The following is an 18,269-nucleotide window of genomic DNA, read 5'->3' as shown; positions in this document are numbered from 1 at the left end:
ATCCTGGGTCATTGGGGAGACTGAAAGAAAGGTGGAGCTGAAGTGGTAAGATCGGTCAACAGGAGAAACAACGGGGAAGGGGAGGAGGCATTCCCTTTTAGGGTTGCCAATCCCCAAGTGGGGGCAGGGGATCCCCCAGTTTGGAGACCCTCCCCCTGCTTCAGGGTCGTCAGAAAGCGGGGGGGGGGGGAGGGAAATATCTGCTGGGAACTCTATTATTCCCTATGGAGATTTATTCCCTTAGAAAATCATAGAGAATTGATCTGCGGGTATCTGGGGCTCTGGGGGGGCTGTTTTTTAGGGTACAGGCACCAAATTTTCAGTATAGCATCTAGTGCCTCTCCCCAAAATACCCCCCAAGTTTCAAAAGATTGGACCAGGGGGTCCAATTCTATGAGCCCCAAAAGAAGGTGCCCCTATCCTTCCTGATTTCCTATGGAAGGAAGGCATTGAAAAAGGTGTGCCGTCCCTTTAAATGTGATGGCCAGAACTCCCTTTGGAGTTCAGTTATGCTTGTCACAGCCTTGATCTTGGCTCCACGTTTAATGTTTCCTGGCTCTACCCCCAAAGTCCCCAGATATTTCTTGAATTGGACTTGGCAACCCTATTCCCTTTCCAGGGCAATAAAACCCCCACGTTGCCAACTGGGTCTAAGATTGGGTTGCCAGCCTCCAGGTGGGGCCTAGAGAACTCCTGCTTTTACAACTGATCTCCAGCTGGCAGAGATCAGCTCCCGTGGAGAAAATGGCTGCTTGGAAGGGCGGAGTCTAGGGCATGGTATCCTGCTGAGGCCCCTCCCAAAACTCCGCCCTCTCCCTGATCCACCCCCAAAGTACACAGGTATTTTCCAACCCAGACCTGGAAGACTTTTATTTCCTCTTCCTGTTGTGTCACCCGTATTGCATTGGCCGTCCAGAGGTACAAAAATTCTTTAAAAGAGCAATGATATTTTCCAGTAGAGAAACACCAGGGATCGTTTTAGGTTCATACATATATGTATGCGTGCATTACTGGTAATGGGTGCTTTAATCAAAGAGTGTGATATTGAGGTGCTGGATGAACTGGGAATAACGGACTCGTCTTCCAAGCTGATGATTGAAGTGGGGAGGGGAGAGGAGGAAGGAGGAAGAAGAAATATATGCATTTATTTATAACCATCTTAGACTAGCAAACGATTCATAACCGATAAATAGGAGAAGAAATGTATGTTAAGGTGCTGTAGCTGTCAGATTGATAGATTCTTCCCAGCCAATGTCCCTCCCCTTCTTGTATCTCATCCTCCTCAGGTTTCACCCCCAAATCTCCACAGATTTCCCAAGCTGGACTTGGCAGTCCCTCTCTCTCTCTGGGTAAATGACATGAGGACATTTTGCACAGACAATGGGTGTTTTTACACTGACAGTTTGTGACTCTCTATCACCGCATTGGAAACTCACCTTTTACATTACCTAACGTTCTCACAACTGTTTTGCATCGTTGCTGCCCGAAGCATCTACATTTGTTTCGGTGAGATGAGTTCTGGCGCTGCTGCTGTAACGTTTTTCTTGAAACTAGTTTTGATCCGGTCATTTTTCTACAGGCGTTTCAAACTTGTATTGTAGAAGTTTTCATGTGTTTTTAAAGGGAAGGTCCCCGGTGCAAGCACCAGTTTTTTCCGACTCTGGGGTGACGTTGCTTTCACAATGTTTTCACGGCAGACTTTTTACGGGGTGGTTTGCCATTGCCTTCCCCAGTCATCTACACTTTCGCCCCAGCAAGCTGGGGACTCATTTTACCGACCTCGGAAGGATGGAAGGCTGAGTCAACCTCGAGCCAGCTACCTGAAAACCCAGCTTCCGCCAGGGATCGAACTCAGGTCATGAGCAGAGCTTAGGACTGCAGTACTGCAGCTTTAACACTCTGCACCACGGGGCTCTTTCTGCATTTTAAAAGACTCCTCCAAAAGCCACAAGGTGCAGTAATTTGCCTGAGAACTGACAGCACTTGAATTTTTTACATACCATTGCTTGCCTCATCTTGTAATTTAAATGTGTATTGTTTTTGCAGTGTTGACACCATTTCCAAGCAATCGTATGCATTTAACTAAGCACTGGTATTCCATCAGCCCTCTGATCAGAGACCCCCCCCCTCGCCCAATTGAAACGCTTTCAGCAGGCAATATAAAAGTTTGGCTATGCAAAATGAGCAGAGCAAGTCCACAAATGTAAAAGGGAAATAATTAAAGCGGAACGGTGGCAGGCGATTTGAAGACTCTAAAACTCTGGATCAACCTGAATGTAAAAACACCCATTGTGTGACAATACATTAGTCGTCGGAGCAGTTCCGGGTGGTTCATTTTCACTTCTGTTATCAGCTGCAGAGATTCCAGGAGGAGAGCGTTTTGGTGATAGAAAACAATGGCCGTTTCCTAAAGCCTTCTTGCAGAACTCTTTGGAAAAAATGGACCATTTCTGGTACTCAGGATTGAACTGTTTCTCAGAGCAGGTTGCAGAGGGCCCTTTAGGGTAGGGCAAAGAAGAACTGTGTCTTTCTTTGAAACCCTTCGCTTGACGTCTTCTTCCTGCTTGGTCTTGTTGTCTGATGGCACTTCGGGCTTTGCCAGTACACCGCAGCGTTACACGTTTGAATTCCCGGAAGTGTTTATGGTGCATTTACAAAATAGAACAATTCTGTAACTAGAAAAAAAAAATTGTAAATGCATATATGATAGGAACATATATGTGTGCTGACTGATTGAGTTATATAAAAAAAGCTGAACCAGATGGTGGTCTAAAAACCTCTAGCCAACCTCAAGGGCTTTTATCTTTTTTGCTGTTATTGTTATTTTTGCAGAAGAAACCATGCGGAGGTGGGTGGGGGGAAATGCAGTGTTATCGTGTTTTATGGGGGGCATGTGGTTCCGTAGAGGAAAAGAGCAGCCTGTGGGGAAACCCACAGTATCAAGGATGAGTTTTATTTATTCATTATTTCTATTATTTATTCATCATTTCATTGTGTATACAAATCAAAGCTTCACAGAATTTAGAATACCAGCAGCCAGCCCCCATATCCTCCACAGACATAAATCTACTGTCTAGCCCAAGGCATCTCGAAGGCCTGCCTGAAAGGTAGGGAGAGTGGCCAGCCTCCAGGAGGTGGTAGGAGTAGAAGTTCCCTACTTTGGGGATATGCCTCCAACTATCATTTCAGATGGGAAATGTAGAATTTAGAAAGGAAGAGAGAGACAGTCAGACAGACACATGGAATTCACTGCCACTGGAGGTGGTGGAGGCTACAAGCATAGCCAGAGAGAGAGAATCAGACAGACGCATGGAACACGTGGAATTCACTGCCACTGGAGGTGGTGGAGGCTACAAGCATAGCCAGAGAGAGAGGGGATTGGATAGACATATGGAGCAGTGGTCCATCAGCGTATTAGCCACAGCGTATTGTTGGAACTCTCTGACTGGAGCAGTGATATTCTGTATTCTTGGTGCAGGGTGGGGGCACAGTGGGAGGGCTTCTAGTGTCCTGGCCCCACTGATGGACTTCCTGATGGCACCTGTTTGTTGTTGTTGTTGTTTTTTGGCCACTGTGTGACACAGAGTGTTGGACTGGATGGGCCATTGGCCTGATCCAACACGGCTTCACTCATGTTCTTCTGTGACACAGAGTGTTGGACTGGATGGGCCACTGGCCTGATCTCACGGCTTCTCTTATGTTCTTACAGACAGGCATAGATATAGATACACACATAGACACACATCCTCTAGGAATTCCAGTTCAAAATCACTGTACTGAATTTTGGATATAGCAACATTTAGGGACTTTGCTAAATGAAGTAAACTTTAATACCACGTGTACTTTTGGCACACAGCAGATGGTATATGACAAAGCCGCCTGAAGCGAAGATAACATTGCATGCCCTTGTTACTGTTTAAGCCTTTTATAGTGTAGTTTATTCTCTTTCTGATTTCCAGTTTGGAGTTTGAAAGGAGAATGCTTGGATTATTGGTGCAAACAAAGAGTGCTTCTTTCTTTCTTTCTTTCTTTCTTTCTTTCTTTCTTTCTTTCTTTCTTTCTTTCTTTCTTTCTTTCTTTCTTTCTTTCTTTCTTTCTTTTCTTTTCTTTCTTTCTTTCTTTCTTTCTTTCTTTCTTTCTTCTTTCTTTCTTCTTCCTTCCCTCCCTCCCTCCCTTCTTTCTTTCTTTCCTCCCTCCCTCCCTCCTTTCTTTCTTTCCTCCCTCCCTCCCTTCCTTCCTTCCTCCTCCCTTCCTTCCTTTCCTTCCTCCCTTCCTCCCTCCCTTCTTTCTTTCCTCCCTCCCTCCTTTCCTTCCTTCCTTCCTCCTCCCTTCCTTCCTTTCCTTCCTTCCTTCCTCCCTCCCTTCTTTCTTCCCTCCCTCCCTCTCTCTCTCTCTCTCTCTCTCTTTCTTTCTTTCTTTCTTTCCTTCCTTCCTTTCTTCTTCCTTCCTTCTTCCTTCCTTTCTTTCTTTCTTTCTTTTCTTTCTTTCTTTCTTTCTTTCTTTCCTTCCTTCCTTCCTTTCTTTCTTTCTTTCTTTCCTCCCTCCCTCCTTTCCTTCCTTCCTTCCTTCCTCCTCCCTTCCTTCCTTTCTTCCTTCTTTCCTCCCTCCCTTCTTTCTTTCCTCCCTCCCTCCTCTCTCTTTCTTTCTTTCTTTCTTTCTTTCTTTCTTTCTTTCTTTCTTTCTTTCTTTCTTTCTTTCTTTCTTTCTTTCTTTCTTCTTTCTTTCTTCCTTCCTTCCTTCCTTCCTTCCTTCCTTCCTTCCTTCCTTCCTTCCTTCCTTCCTTCCTTCCTTCCTTCCTTCCTTCCTTCCTTCCTTCCTTCCTTCCTTCCTTCCTTCCTTCCTTCCTTCCTTCCTTCCTTCCTTCCTTCCTTCCTTCCTTTCTCCCTGGGTTTGCAGGCCCTGCGGAATTGGCCAAGATCTCGTAAGGCCCGTATTTCTTCTGGTAGCTGGTTCCACCAGTGGGGGGCGGTGATCGAAAAGGCCCTTTCCCTGGTGACTTTCAGTTTGGCCTGCTCCGACCCAGGATTACCAGTAAGTTTTGAGAGCCAGATCGAAGTACCCTCTGGGGAATATATGGGGAGAGACGGTCCCTAAGGTAGACAGGTCCTCGACTATATAGGGCTTTATAGGTAATAATCAGCACCTTGTAATGAATCCGGTACACTATTGGCAGCCAGTGCTGTATGTGTTCCCACTTACACCAAACAGACGGAGCATGGAAGCCAAGAAGGCCTCGCTCTCCTGGGGTTCACCTGGGCCTCACCCCCCCCCCCCAGTCAAAAGGCCAGGAAGCCACCCGCCACCCAAAATAACAAAAAGAAGTGGAGAAAGGGGTGGTGCCGGCTTCTCCAGGGGTTAATGAGGGCTGCTGGGGGCGTGGCAAAGCCCCTGGTGGCTGGCTGGCTGCCCGCTCCCCTAGTCCAGGGATTGTTATGCAGCTGCACCTACTATTCAATGGACAAGGTAGGTGGGGAGGAAAAGGGGGAACCTTCAGAAACGTTCAGGAGCTGCTCTCCTTTGAGCTCCTGCTAAATCTGAGGCCTGATTCTGGGCGATCTCCAGGTGGAGGTTGCCAGCCCTGTTATAAGCCATGCTCATTCTTAGTGCTTCCTCCTTCCAGACCCAGGCTAAGTGAGTCTCATCAGTGAAAGCAAAGTAGGGTCAGCCCTGGATAGTATTTGGTTGGGAGACCATGAAGGAATTCCAGGTTTAGTACATGGAAGTAGACAATGGCAAACCACCTCCGTTAGTCTCTTGCCTTGACTGTAAATCAGCTGTGACTTGACAGCACATTATGGACACACACTTGCCGTTGTGTATCATTCTTGTCTACTGATCAGGTCTTTCTACTAGTCATGTGTTAATGAACATCAGAAGAGCCCTGCTGGATAGACCAGAGGTCCATCTAGTCCAGTCTCCTGTCTCACACAGTGGCCAACCAGTTCCTCTGGAAAGCCAACAACAGGGCAGAGAGGCTGAGGCCTTCCCCTGATAAGAACATCAGAAGAGCCCTGCTGGATCAGACCAGAGATCCATCTAGTCCAGCCTCCTGTCTCACACAGTGGCCAACCAGTTCCTCTGGAGAGCCAACAACAGGGCAAAGAGGCTGAGGCCTTCCCCTGATAAGAACATCAGAAGAGCCCTGCTGGATCAGACCAGAGGTCCATCTAGTCCAGTCTCCTGTCTCACACAGTGGCCAACCAGTTCCTCTGGAGAGCCAACAACAGGGCAAAGAGGCTGAGGCCTTCCCCTGATAAGAACATCAGAAGAGCCCAGCTGGATCACACCAGTGGTCCCATCTAGTCCAGCCTCCTGTCTCACACAGTGGCCAAACAATTCCTCTGGAGGGCCAACAACAGCGCAATGAGGCTGAGGCCTTCATAAGAATGTCAGAAGAGCCCTGCTGGATCAGACCAGTGAGGGTCCATCTAGTCCAGCCTCCTGTCTCACACAGTGGCCAACCAGTTCCTCTGGAGAGCCAACAACAGGGCAGAGAGGCTGAGGCCTTCCCCTGATAAGAACATCAGAAGAGCCCTGCTGGATCGGACCAGAGATCCATCTAGTCCAGCCTCCCCTGCCTCACACGGTAACCAGAACATTCTTCTGGAGGGCCAACAACAGGGCAGAGAGGCTGAGGCCTTCCCCTGATAAGAACATCAGAAGAGCCCTGCTGATCAGACCAGAGATCCATCTAGTCCAGCATCCTGCCTCACACGGTAACCAGAACATTCTTCTGGAGGGCCAACAACAGGGCAGAGAGGCTGAGGCCTTCTCCTAATAATGCTTTTGAAGGTGGCCCCTCAGTCACCATGTCTAATAGCTCAGTCACCATGTCTAGATAGATTCAGGTGGGTTGCCACGTTGGTCTAAAGCGGCAGAACAAAGTCTGAGCCCAGGGGCCCCTTTAAGACCAACAACGTTTCATTCAAGGTATAAGCTTCCATGTACTTCTTCAGTTACAAGTGTACCCAGGCCCATCCTGGAGGTTGGCAACTCTACTCAGAGATTGCTTTCATGATCTACAAAACGAGTGAAACTTTATGGGAACGGCAGCTATTGCATACCTAAAGTCGCTTGTAACGTTTATTTGCTTTCATCTTTCAAACCTTACTGTTAGAAGTTCATGGTTGTTGGGGTTTTTGCATTAAAAACAATGAACTGTAAACATAAACTACCCCCCACACACACACACACTGTCTTTTATAAATCTGCATTGAATATGCTTTGCTTTGATACTCATGCAGCTTGGGGTGGGGGGGAATGTTCTAGGCAAGATTCGCCTTTATCCAACCTAAATGTCTGCCAAAGTGAGCCTCGTTACTATAGTAAGGCACATTTTCCTTCTGTCCTCAAGCTGTTTTGCTGCTTATTATCATGTCGAACATCCCAGCTGTCTGGCAGGACGGAGATTAGAAGGGCTTAATATTCATTTTATAGAGTATTGCTGATTTTTGGGGTGGGGGAGGAGGTTGGACAGCAAAGGCCACGGAGCAGAGATATAATACATTAGCCAAAAAAGATCTACTGAGCCACCTTAATCTCCCTTCTTCATCCTTTTAATGGGTTGTTTCAGGGGTGGGATTCTAGCAGGAGCTCCTTTGAATATTAGGCCACACACCCGTGATGTAGCCAATCCTCCAAGAGCTTCCAAAAAAGACCCTTGTAAGCTCTTGGAGGATTGGCTACATTGGGGGGGGGTGTGGCCTAATATGCAAAGGAGCTCCTGCTAGAATCCCACCCTGGTTTGTTTTTGAAGTAATCAGGTGTTGTCCCCATAGTCAGTCTGTCAGTCAGTCAAAAAAGTATTGTGTATAGCCAGTGGCCATTACAAAACAGAATGCGAACAACAAAGTTCCCAATTAATGCCTTTAAAGTTCCCCAGAAGGGCCAACCTCAAGAATGTGTTACCCCCATAAGAACATGCTTGAAAACTGAATATAGAAAGAACTCTAGATTTCAGACAGAGGCAAATCGTTGAAAAAGTAAAAGAAGAAAACTGCAGATTTATACCCCGCCCTTATCTTTGAATGAATCAGAGAGAATCTCTCTGAATTCATTCAGAATGAATCTCCTATATCTTCTTCCCCCACAACAGATACCCTGTGAGGTGGGTGGGGCTGAAAGGGCTCTCACAGCAGCTACCCTTTCAAGGACAACTCCTGCGAGAGCTATGGCTAACCCAAGGCCATTCCAGCAGCTTCAAGTGGAGGAGTGAGGAATCAACCCGGTTCCCCCAGATAAGAGTCCACCACACTTAACCACTACACCAAACAGACGGAGCGTGGAAGTTCCTTCATGTAAGCACCATTGAACTGAATGGGAGTTACGCAAGACAGAGCGATTTGACAGAAGTGTCAACGAGATTTCTGGGAATATAAACTTTTGAGAGTAAAAAGCTCCCTTCGCCAGGACAGCCAGCGTGGAGTAGGATCTAAGGAACCAGATTCGAATCCCCTCTCTGCCATGGAAGCTTATTCGATAACCTTGGGCCAGTCACGCAGAAGCTAACCTATCTCAAAGGGTTATTGTGAAGATAAAAATGATGGAGAGCGATGTAAGCTGGGGTGGAAGTCATTAGGGTGAAAGTCAGGATATGAATAAAGTAAATACTCTGGAAACCGTGCTGCTTTTTAAAGCGCTTGAAAACTGAATACAGAAAGAGCTATAGATTTCAAACAAAGGCAAACTCCCCCCCCCCCTGAAAAAAAGACAGAGGGAGGGCCTGTGGCTGAATGGTAGAGCACTTGCTTGGCATGCAGAAGGTCCCAGGTTCGATCCTTCCTTGTCCCCTCCGTTCTCCAGGTTCCATCCCCAAATCTCAGGAATTTCTCCAAGAAGGATCTGGTCACCCTAGAGAATGATGTGCCCTTCAGAGTTTTTACATTCAAAACCTGGACCAGAGCAGTGCTGAGCTTAACACGGGTTGCTGATTGAACTTATATGTTTCCTTTCTTTCTTTCTTTTTTTCTTTTTTAACCAGACTGGAAGGAAGGAGAAAGGAGACCCGTTGAACATCGCTATCGACAAGATGACCAAGAAAACACGAGATCTACGAAGACAGGTAGTTCTCATCCTATAGCTGTACTTGTTAGCTGTAAAGTAAGCCTTGGCTGTTGGGGTCGTCGGCTGCTGAGTCAGGAACAGAGTTGGAGATTTGCGTCCGCTTTTGGCGAGTGCCATCTTGCACGTCTCAGTGTGGGCCATCCTTCAGAAAGCGTTCGCTTCGTGAGCCCGAGCTCAGGCGGCAAGCAGGAGTGTTAATCTCTAAATGCGTCCTGCCGGAAGGTCTCATTCTTGGAATCGTTGAGCGAGACTGTTTGTAGGCTGGCCACAAGCGCCGAGGGTGCTTTGAATTTATTTTCTACAATCGGGGCCTGAAGCGGACCTCGAGGGGGCGGGTGGAAAGTGTTGTCAAGCCACAGCCAAATTATGGCAGCCCTGGGGGGTTTTCAGGGCAAGAGACGGACGCACGTGGTTTGCCGTCGCTCAGCTCTGTGTGGCAACCTTGGACTTCGTTGGTGGTCTCCCGTCTGAACCCTGTTTAGCTGCTGAGATCCGGCAAGATCAGGCTAGTCTGGGCCACCCAGGCCAACATATCTTTTGGGTCATTAACAGTAAAAACCTCCTAAAAATATCTATGCAGCGTGCTGTCCTCCTCTTAAACAGGGGGTGGCGGGGGGGGAAGCATCCGAGTGATTAAAGCACAGCTGAAATCAAACAGACCTGCCAGTCTACTTGAAGACCCTCCAAAGCAGAACGTTTGAAAAAAAAATGAAATCCAGAATACGTGGAATCCAAATCAATTAAGTATAATGGCATATATTTTTGCCCTGATTTGTTTTGCCTTCTAATCCAGCTGTTTGAAGAATATGAGCTGTTGCGTAACGCAAGATGTTGCTAGGATCGCTTGTCGGTTATTGAATCAAAATGTTTTGGGCTGAGTTTTTCGGTTTGAAGTACTTTTTTTGCAGATATTGGGGGGGGGGGAGTTAAGTCCATTGCACGGAGAATCAATATTTGTTTCTTTTATTCTGCGCAAGAATGTGTCTTTCCAGTTTATCAAGCACTGTATCATCCAAATAATGGCGTGTTCTCACTCGCTCTGTAAGTTAACCAGGGCTCATTTGTAGCAGGAACTCCTTTGCATATTAGGCCACACACGCCTGATGTAGCCAATCCTCCTGGAGCTTACAGTAGGCCCTGGACTAAAAGCCCTGTAAGCTCTTGGAGGATTGGCTACATCAGGAGGATGTGGCCTAATATGCAAAGGAGTTCCTGCTACAAAATGGTAGTTCTTCATAGTCATTAGCAAGTAAACAAAAAAGTTATAATCCAATAATCCTATTTTTTAAAAACTGTAATCCATATATAGTTTCTTTAAAGATTAACCATTGTCAAAGATCACCAAATGTCATTTAACGTTCCATTGTTTTTCCATATATTTTTGAAACTTTCCCATTCGTTTTTAAACTTCTCTAGATCTTGTTCTTTTAAGATTCTTGTAAGTTTGTCCATTTCACTCCAATGCGTGACTTTCAAAGTCCATTCCACGTTTCTGGTATTTTGTCTTGTTTCCACATTTGCGCATGTAATGTCCGTGCAGCTGAAAGCATAAACCAAATTATTGTTCTATCTTGCTTTTGAAATTTTTTCCATTTGTAATCCCAACAAAAAGATATCTGGTGCCTTTCTCGATATTATATCCCAAAACTTTTGAAATCTCTAGCTGAATCATTTGCCAAAATTGTTTCGCCTTTTCGCAAGTCCATCACATATGGTAGAAAGATCCTTCGTGACATTCACATTGCCGACGTCTATCTGACACCTGATTGTTCATTTTTGTCTGTTATTTGTGTTTCCATCTCATCTTTGAGATGAGATGGAAATCTTTGGTCACCGGAGCTTTCATGGAGCTGGCTCAAGGTTTCTTACTGAGGAATGAGGTCGATGCATATTCAGAACTCTATGTGATAGTGCAGTTCCCCCCACCCCCTCAAGAAGAGTAGAAAATATTAACTAACAGAAATTGAGTGTCCTAGAAGCCCTCCTGCCTGGCATCCCTTGGGCAGGTCACATTTTATCAGGTCCATCTTACATAGGCAACATTTTCTTTACCTCAATCCCTTTGGCAGCCCTTCCCCCGCCACCAAAATGATTCCACCGTGTGTGTGTTTGTGTGCACACTCACTCGTTTGTGTGTGTGTGTGTGTTTGGGGAAGGGTTAAAATTATGATAATATCACTGTGAGGTTATAACATTATGACACAATGCAACGACCTTTCCCCCCCCCCTGTAAGTCTCTAGCATTTTTTTTTGCAGACTTATAAAGGGAAAGGTACTGGCTGCATATTTCTTCTTCTAAGTTCACAACCAAAACTGTAAAAAAAATTAAAAAGGAAAATGGGAACTAATACACAAGAACATAAGAGAAGCCATGTTGGATCAGGCCAATGGCCCTTCCAGTCCAACACTCTGTGTCACATAAGAACATAAGAGAAGCCATGTTGGATCAGGCCAGTGGCCCTTCCAGTCCAACACTCTGTGTCACATAAGAACATAAGAGAAGCCATGTTGGATCAGGCCAATGGCCTATCCAGTCCAACACTCGTTGTCACATAAGAACATAAGAGAAGCCATGTTGGATCAGGCCAATGGCCTATCCAGTCCAACACTCTGTGTCACACAGTGGCAAAAAAAAAAAAAAACCCAAGTGCCATCAGGAGGTTCACAATTGGGGCTAGAAGCCCTTCCAATTTGCCCCCCCCCCAACACCAAAAATGCCAAGCATCACTGCCCCGGACAGTTCCAACAATACGCTGTAGCTAATAGCCACTGAAGAATCTGCTCCATATTGTTATCCAGCCCCCTCTTGAAGTTGGCTATTCTTGTAACTGCCAGCACCTCCTGCAGCAGTGAGTTCCGCATGTTAATCACCCTTTGGGTGAAGAAGTACTTCCTTTTATTCATTCTAACCCGACTGCTCAGCAATTTCATCGAATGCCCACGAGTTCTCGTATTGTGAGAAAGGGAGAAAAGTACTTCTTTCTCTCCATCCCGTGCATAATCTTGTAACATTAGAATCCTATAGCAATACAGCCATTAAAAAAAAAAAAACCTGAAAAAGCTCTGTGGTGGGAAGGGGGGAAATGACAGCCACAGAGGGCTAAGGCAAAGGAAGTGCAAGCAAAACATCTATGTTGAACTACCATTGCCACTCTGAATGGGTCGGCATTGGTTTGGTGCAGTGGTTAAGTGCGCGGACTCTTACCTGGGAGAACCGGGCTTGATTCTCCCCTCCTCCACTTGCACCTGCTGGAATGGCCTTGGGTCAGCCATAGCTCTCGTAGGAGTTGTCCTTGAAAGGGCAGCTGCTGTAAGAGCTCTCTCAGCCCCACCTACCCCACAGGTTAAGAACATAAGAACATAAGAGAAGCCATGTTGGATCAGGCCAACGGCCCATCAAGTCCAACACTCTGTGTCACACAGTGGCAAAAAAATTTATATACACACATACACTGTGGCTAATAGCCACTGATGGACCTGTGCTCCATATTTTTATCTAAACCCCTCTTGAAGGTGGCTATACTTGTGGCCGCCACCACCTCCTGTGGCAGTGAATTCCACATGTTAATCACCCTTTGGGTGAAGAAGTACCTCCTTTTATCCGTTTTAACCTTTCTGCTCAGCAATTTCATCGAATGCCCACGAGTTCTTGTATTGTGAGAAAGGGAGAAAAGTACTTCTTTCTCTACTTTCTCCATCCCATGCATTATCTTGTAAACCGCTATCATGTCACCCCGCAGTCGACGTTTCTCCAAGCTAAAGAGTCCCAAGCGTTTCAACCTTTCTTCATAGGGAAAGTGCTCCAGCCCTTTAATCATTCTAGTTGCCCTTCTCTGGACTTTCTCCAATGCTATAATATCCTTTTTGAGGTGCGGTGACCAGAACTGCACACAGTACTCCAAATGAGACCGCACCATCGATTTATACAGGGGCATTATGATACTGGCTGATTTGTTTTCAATTCCCTTCCTAATAATTCCCAGCATGGCGTTGGCCTTTTTTATTGCAGACGCACACTGTCTGTTGTGGGGGGAGGGGAAGGCAAAAGGAGATTATGTGCTGCTCTGAGATTCAGAGTATAGGGTGGGATATAAATCCAATATCTTCTTCTTCTCCTAGTACAGCAGTGAGACCTCCATAGAGAACCATCCCTGCCTGGAATTAGCCACACGTCTCATTTCCGCAGGAGCATTTTGCTGGCAGTCGTCATTCTTTCTCTTCCCCAGGTGCATTAAACATACATTTCCCCATGCATCCCTTCCAAATGGTACTCAGGGAGATCAGTAAGGAACGGAGCCAGGCCACAAACAAAATGCTTCGGAGCGAGCTGGCACGCACGAGCAGCAGTCTGCGGTGTCAGCCGTCGCTTCTTCCACCGCATGGCAAAGACGGGGAGTTTGAAGTCTGATTGGGGGTGGGGGGGGGGCCGTGCCAACTGGCAGGATTCTTTGCTTCTTCTCCTACAGAGGAGCTTGTCAAACAGACCGCAACAAAAGCCTCTTTCATTGCAGGCTACGGTAGGCAGGAGCATTCACAACAGCGAGGTATTCCCCGCTGCCAGTTATTTGATTTTCATGCATTATCTCTTTTTTGGGAGGAATGGAAAGAGAGAGAAGGCCTAATTGATAAACAGTGCACATTGTCCTAGGACGGCAGGCCCACCTGCTCTTCGGAAGGCTGCGGTTTCTTTAGTAGCGTCAAAGGAGAGAGAAGGGAGGAAGGCAGAGAGAAGAATGTGGATTTCTTCCATGCAGGGAATGAGCCATGGCAAGAACCAGCCTGGCCCGTACATCCTCCGTGCCATCTGTTTGACTGTCACTGCCCCGGTGTTCCACCAGTTACGACTGTGGCTTTCAGCCATCGGCCATGCAGTCTGCACTGGATACTTTGCTGAGCCAACTGAATATCTGTTTTTGCCATGTGCGCTATTTAAATGCATATATTCAGGCCTCATTTTGGGCAGGAGTTTACAGGAGCGGAGCTCGGGAACCTCTAAATTTTATTGTGCTTTCTATCTTTTGTATCTGTGAATTTAGGGGGAGGTATTTGTGAGTTTCCTGCATTGTGCAGGGGTTTGGACTAGATGACCCTGGAGGTCCCTTCCAACTCGGTGATCTTAGAAGAAGAAGACATTAGATTTATATCCCGCCCTCCACTCAAGAGTCTCAGAGCGGCTCGCAATCTCCTTTCCCTTCCTCCCCCACAACAGATACCCTGTGAGGTAGATGAAGATATTGGATTTATATCCCGCCCTCCACTCCGCAGAGTCTCAGAGCGGCTCACAATCTCCTTTACCTTCCTCCCCCACAACAGACACCCTGTGAGGTGGGTGGGGCAGAGAGGGCTCTCACAGCAGCTGCCCTTTCAAGGACAACCTCTGCCAGAGCTATGGCTGACCCAAGGCCATGCCAGCAGCTGCAAGTGGAGGAGTGGGGAAACAAACCCGGTTCTCCCAGATAAGAGAGCTCTGGCTGACCCAAGGCCATTCCAGCAGCTGCAAGTGGAGGAGTGGGGAATCAAACCCGGTTCTCCCAGATAAGAGAGCTCTGGCTGACCCAAGGCCATTCCAGCAGCTGCAAGTGGAGGAGTGGGGAATCAAACCAGGTTCTCCCAGATAAGAGAGCTCTGGCTGACCCAAGGCCATTCCAGCAGCTGCAAGTGGAGGAGTGGGGAGTCAAACCCGGTTCTCCCAGATAAGAGTCCGCACATTTAACCACTACACCAAACTCCCTCTCTAACACCAAACTGGCTAATGAGCTCCAGCACCTCTTTTTCTACAAAATGACCCCTGCATACATTTCAATCATTTTTATGCTGTCTTTCTACCTAATAAGGGTCCATGAGGCAGTGAACATAGAATCATAGAACCATAGAGTTGGAAGGGACCTCCAGGGTCATAGAATCATAGAATCCTAGAGCTGGAAGGGACTTCCAGGGTCATCTAGTCCAACCCCCTGCACAATGCAGGAAACTCACAAATAGCTCCCCCTAAATGCACAGGATCTTCATTGCTGTCAGATGGCCATCTAGCCTCTATTTAAAAACCTCCAAGGAAGGAGAGCCCACCACCTCCCGAAGAAGCCTGTTCCACTGAGGAATCACTCTAATGGTCAGAAAGTTCTTCCTAATGTTGAGCCGGAAACTCTTTTGATTTAATTTCAACCTACTGGTTCTGGTCCTACCTTCTGGGACCACAGAAAACAATTCCACACCATCCTCTATATAACTACCCTTCAAGTACTTGAAGATGGTGATCATATCACCTCTCAGCCGCCGCCTCTCCAAACTAAACATGCCCAGCTCCTTCAACCTTTCTTCATAGAACTTGGTCTCCAGACCCCTCACCATCTTCGTCGCCCTCCCGTGGACCCGTTCCAGCCTGTCTCTATCCTTCTTAAAATGTGGTGCCCAAAACTGAACACAATACTCCAGGTGAGGTCTTACCAGAGAAGAGTAAAGTGATACCATCACTTTACATGATCTGGTCATGTAGTCCAACCCTATAAGGGATATTGTAAATAGATCCCTCTCTGGGGGGCTCTTTCCAAGGCCCCTCAAAGAGGCAGTAGTTCACCCCCTCTTGAAAAAACCAACATTAGATCCAGCCAAATTGGCACACTACTGGCCGGTCTCGAATTTACCCTTTTTTGGGTAAAATTATTGAGAGGGCAGTAGTGCTGCAGTTACCGAGCTTTCCGAAGGACGCTTCCATCCTAGACCCACACCAGTCCGGCTTTCGCCCAAGTCATGGGACGAAGACAGTGCTGGTCGCCCTGGTGGATGATCTCCAGCAACATCTGGATCGAGGAGGTTCGGCAGTGCTGATGTTGTTGGACCTGTCGGCAGCATTCGACATGGTCGACCATCAGTTGCTGGTCCACCGCCTTGCCAACACAGGGATTCAGGGGTTGGCCCTGCAGTGGCTCTCCTCTTTTCTCTTTGGTCAGGGACAAAGGGTGGTGATCGGGGGACAATCGTCTTATAGACATCCACTTAATTGTGGATTGCCTCGGGGCGGTGCTCTCCCCGATGTTGTTTAATATCTATATGCGCCCCCTCGCCCAGATTGTCTGGAGATATGGGCTGGGTTGCCAATTACTACACTGATGACACCCAGCTCTATCTACTGATGGATGGCCAGCTGGCCTTTGATCCAGAAAATTTAGTCCTGGCGTTGCAAGCCGTGTCAGGGTGGCTTAGGCTGAGTCGTCTGAAGCTGAATCCAACGAAGACAGAGGTCCTTTGCCTGAGCCGTGGTGGTCTGGGAAGGGAAATCTCTCTACCAGCTTTTGATGGGGCATCACTGATATTGGCGCCCAAAGTCAGAATCTTGGGGGTGCTGTTGGAGCCCACATTGTCAATGGAGGCCCAGATAGCAGCCACTGCGAAATCCGCCTTTTTTCACTTTAGGCGGGCACGACAGTTGGTTCCCTTCCTTGAGCGCAGCGACCTAGCAACTGTGATCCATGCAACGGTCACCTCGAGACTAGACTACTGCAATGCCCTCTACATGGGGCTGCCCTTGTCTCGTATCCGGAAACCGCAGTTGGTGCAGAATGCGGCAGCCAGGCTGTTATTGGGTCTCTCTATACGGGAGCACATACAGCCAAGGCTGCGGGAACTGCACTGGCTGCCAATAGTATTCCGGATTCGCTACAAGCTGCTGGTTATCACCTTTAAAGCCATATATGGCCGAGGACCTGTCTACCTTAGGGACCGTCTCTCCCCACATGTTCCCCAGAGGGTACTCAGATCTGGATAGTAGGATTTATTGTCAATCCCCGGGCCGAGGGAGGCGAGACTAAAGGCTACCAGAGAGAGAGCCTTCTCATTGCGGCCCCCCGCAGAAGAAGTAAGGGCCTTGCGGGACCTTGCTCAGTTCCGCAAGGCCTGTGAAACAGCCCTTTTTCGACTTGCCTTTAGCGGATGTAGATGCCCAACATCGCTGAACTTAATGAAATCAACACTAGCACCAAAATCATTTTTAAATGGTTTTATATATTATTTAATTAGTATTAATTAATTGTTAAAATTTCAGTTGTTTATTTACTGTTTTATTGGTTTGGTTTGACTGTTGTGAGCCGCCCTGAGCCTGCTTTGGTGGGGAGGGCGGGATATAAATCTGAGAAATAAATAAAAAAAATAAAAACCCCTGCACAATGCAAGAACTTCACAAATACCTCCCCCCTCCCGCACACACACACACGCATACATCCCCGGTTACCCCTGCTCCGTGCCCATCTCCATTCCTGTTGGCATCTGATGAAGGGAGCTTTGACTCCTGAAAGCTTTTACTCACCCAGATTTTGTTGGTCTTTAAGGTGCTCTCAGACTCAAATGTAGCCATCATGCGATCCCAAAGCAGGGATCTGTGGGACGGTAGCTCAGTGGTAGAGCATCTGCTTGGTAAGCAGAAGGTCTCAGGTTCAATCCCCGGCATCTCCAAAAAAGGGTCCAGGCAAATTGGTCTGAAAAATCTCAGCTTGAGACCCTGGAGAGCCGCTGCCAGTCTGAGAAGACAATACTGATTTTGATGGACCAAGGGTCTGATTCAGTAGAAGGCAGCTTCATATGTTCATCATACTGCAGTGAAGTAGGGTTTCCAACTCTGGGTTGGGAAATACCTGGAGATTTTTGGGGTGGAGCTTGAGAAATAGAGGGTTTGGGAGGGGAGGGGACTTCAGTGTTGTAGAGTGCCACAGAGTCCACCCTCCAAAGCAGCCATTTTCTCCAGGGGGGGGGGATATTCTCTGTCACCTGGTGATCAGTTGTACTAGCAGGAGATCTCCTGGCCTCACCTGGAGGTTGGCAACCCTACGATGAAGGGAGTTGTATCCAAATGGGTGCTCTCTGCAGTCATGAAGGTGATTCCTTCTGGACTTTTCTGAAATATTTCCAGTTCCGCAGAGTAGCAGGAAAACAAGGATTAGCTCTCTTAGTTTGAAGTAGAAGGGAAAGGGCACTAGGGGTGCGGTCACATGTACCATTAAAAGCGGGTGTGTAGCGCTCAAATCTGAATGGCTGAATATTGATTCGATGCAGGGCAGTTCAGACGAGCATCCAAGAATGCGATTCTTTCTGTTGTTGCATGATCAGACATCCAGTACTATCACACTCTTTTCTTGGAGCATGCATAATCAGATGGTGATTTCTGGGAGGGGGGGTTCATTGAACATGCGCCCATCTGTGTGGAGCTGGGAAATCAA

The 18,269-nt window shown here is 47.3% G+C and overlaps 1 protein-coding gene across 3 annotated transcripts in view; it reads left to right on the top strand.

The window, feature by feature from the left end:
- The window catches only part of CTNNA2 (catenin alpha 2), a 1,018,631-nt gene that overhangs the window by 621,388 nt on the left and 378,974 nt on the right, over nt 1-18,269 (top strand). For all 3 annotated transcript variants that reach the window (XM_060247184.1, XM_060247186.1, XM_060247187.1), the window contains one exon: nt 8,981-9,061. In XM_060247184.1, the coding sequence (XP_060103167.1) occupies nt 8,981-9,061 (81 nt within the window). The remainder of the gene's footprint in view (nt 1-8,980; nt 9,062-18,269) is intronic.

Source organism: Heteronotia binoei, chromosome 9 (assembly GCF_032191835.1).
Source record: "Heteronotia binoei isolate CCM8104 ecotype False Entrance Well chromosome 9, APGP_CSIRO_Hbin_v1, whole genome shotgun sequence".
Lineage (NCBI taxonomy): Eukaryota > Metazoa > Chordata > Lepidosauria > Squamata > Gekkonidae > Heteronotia > Heteronotia binoei.
This window is presented reverse-complemented; position numbering and strand designations above follow the sequence as displayed.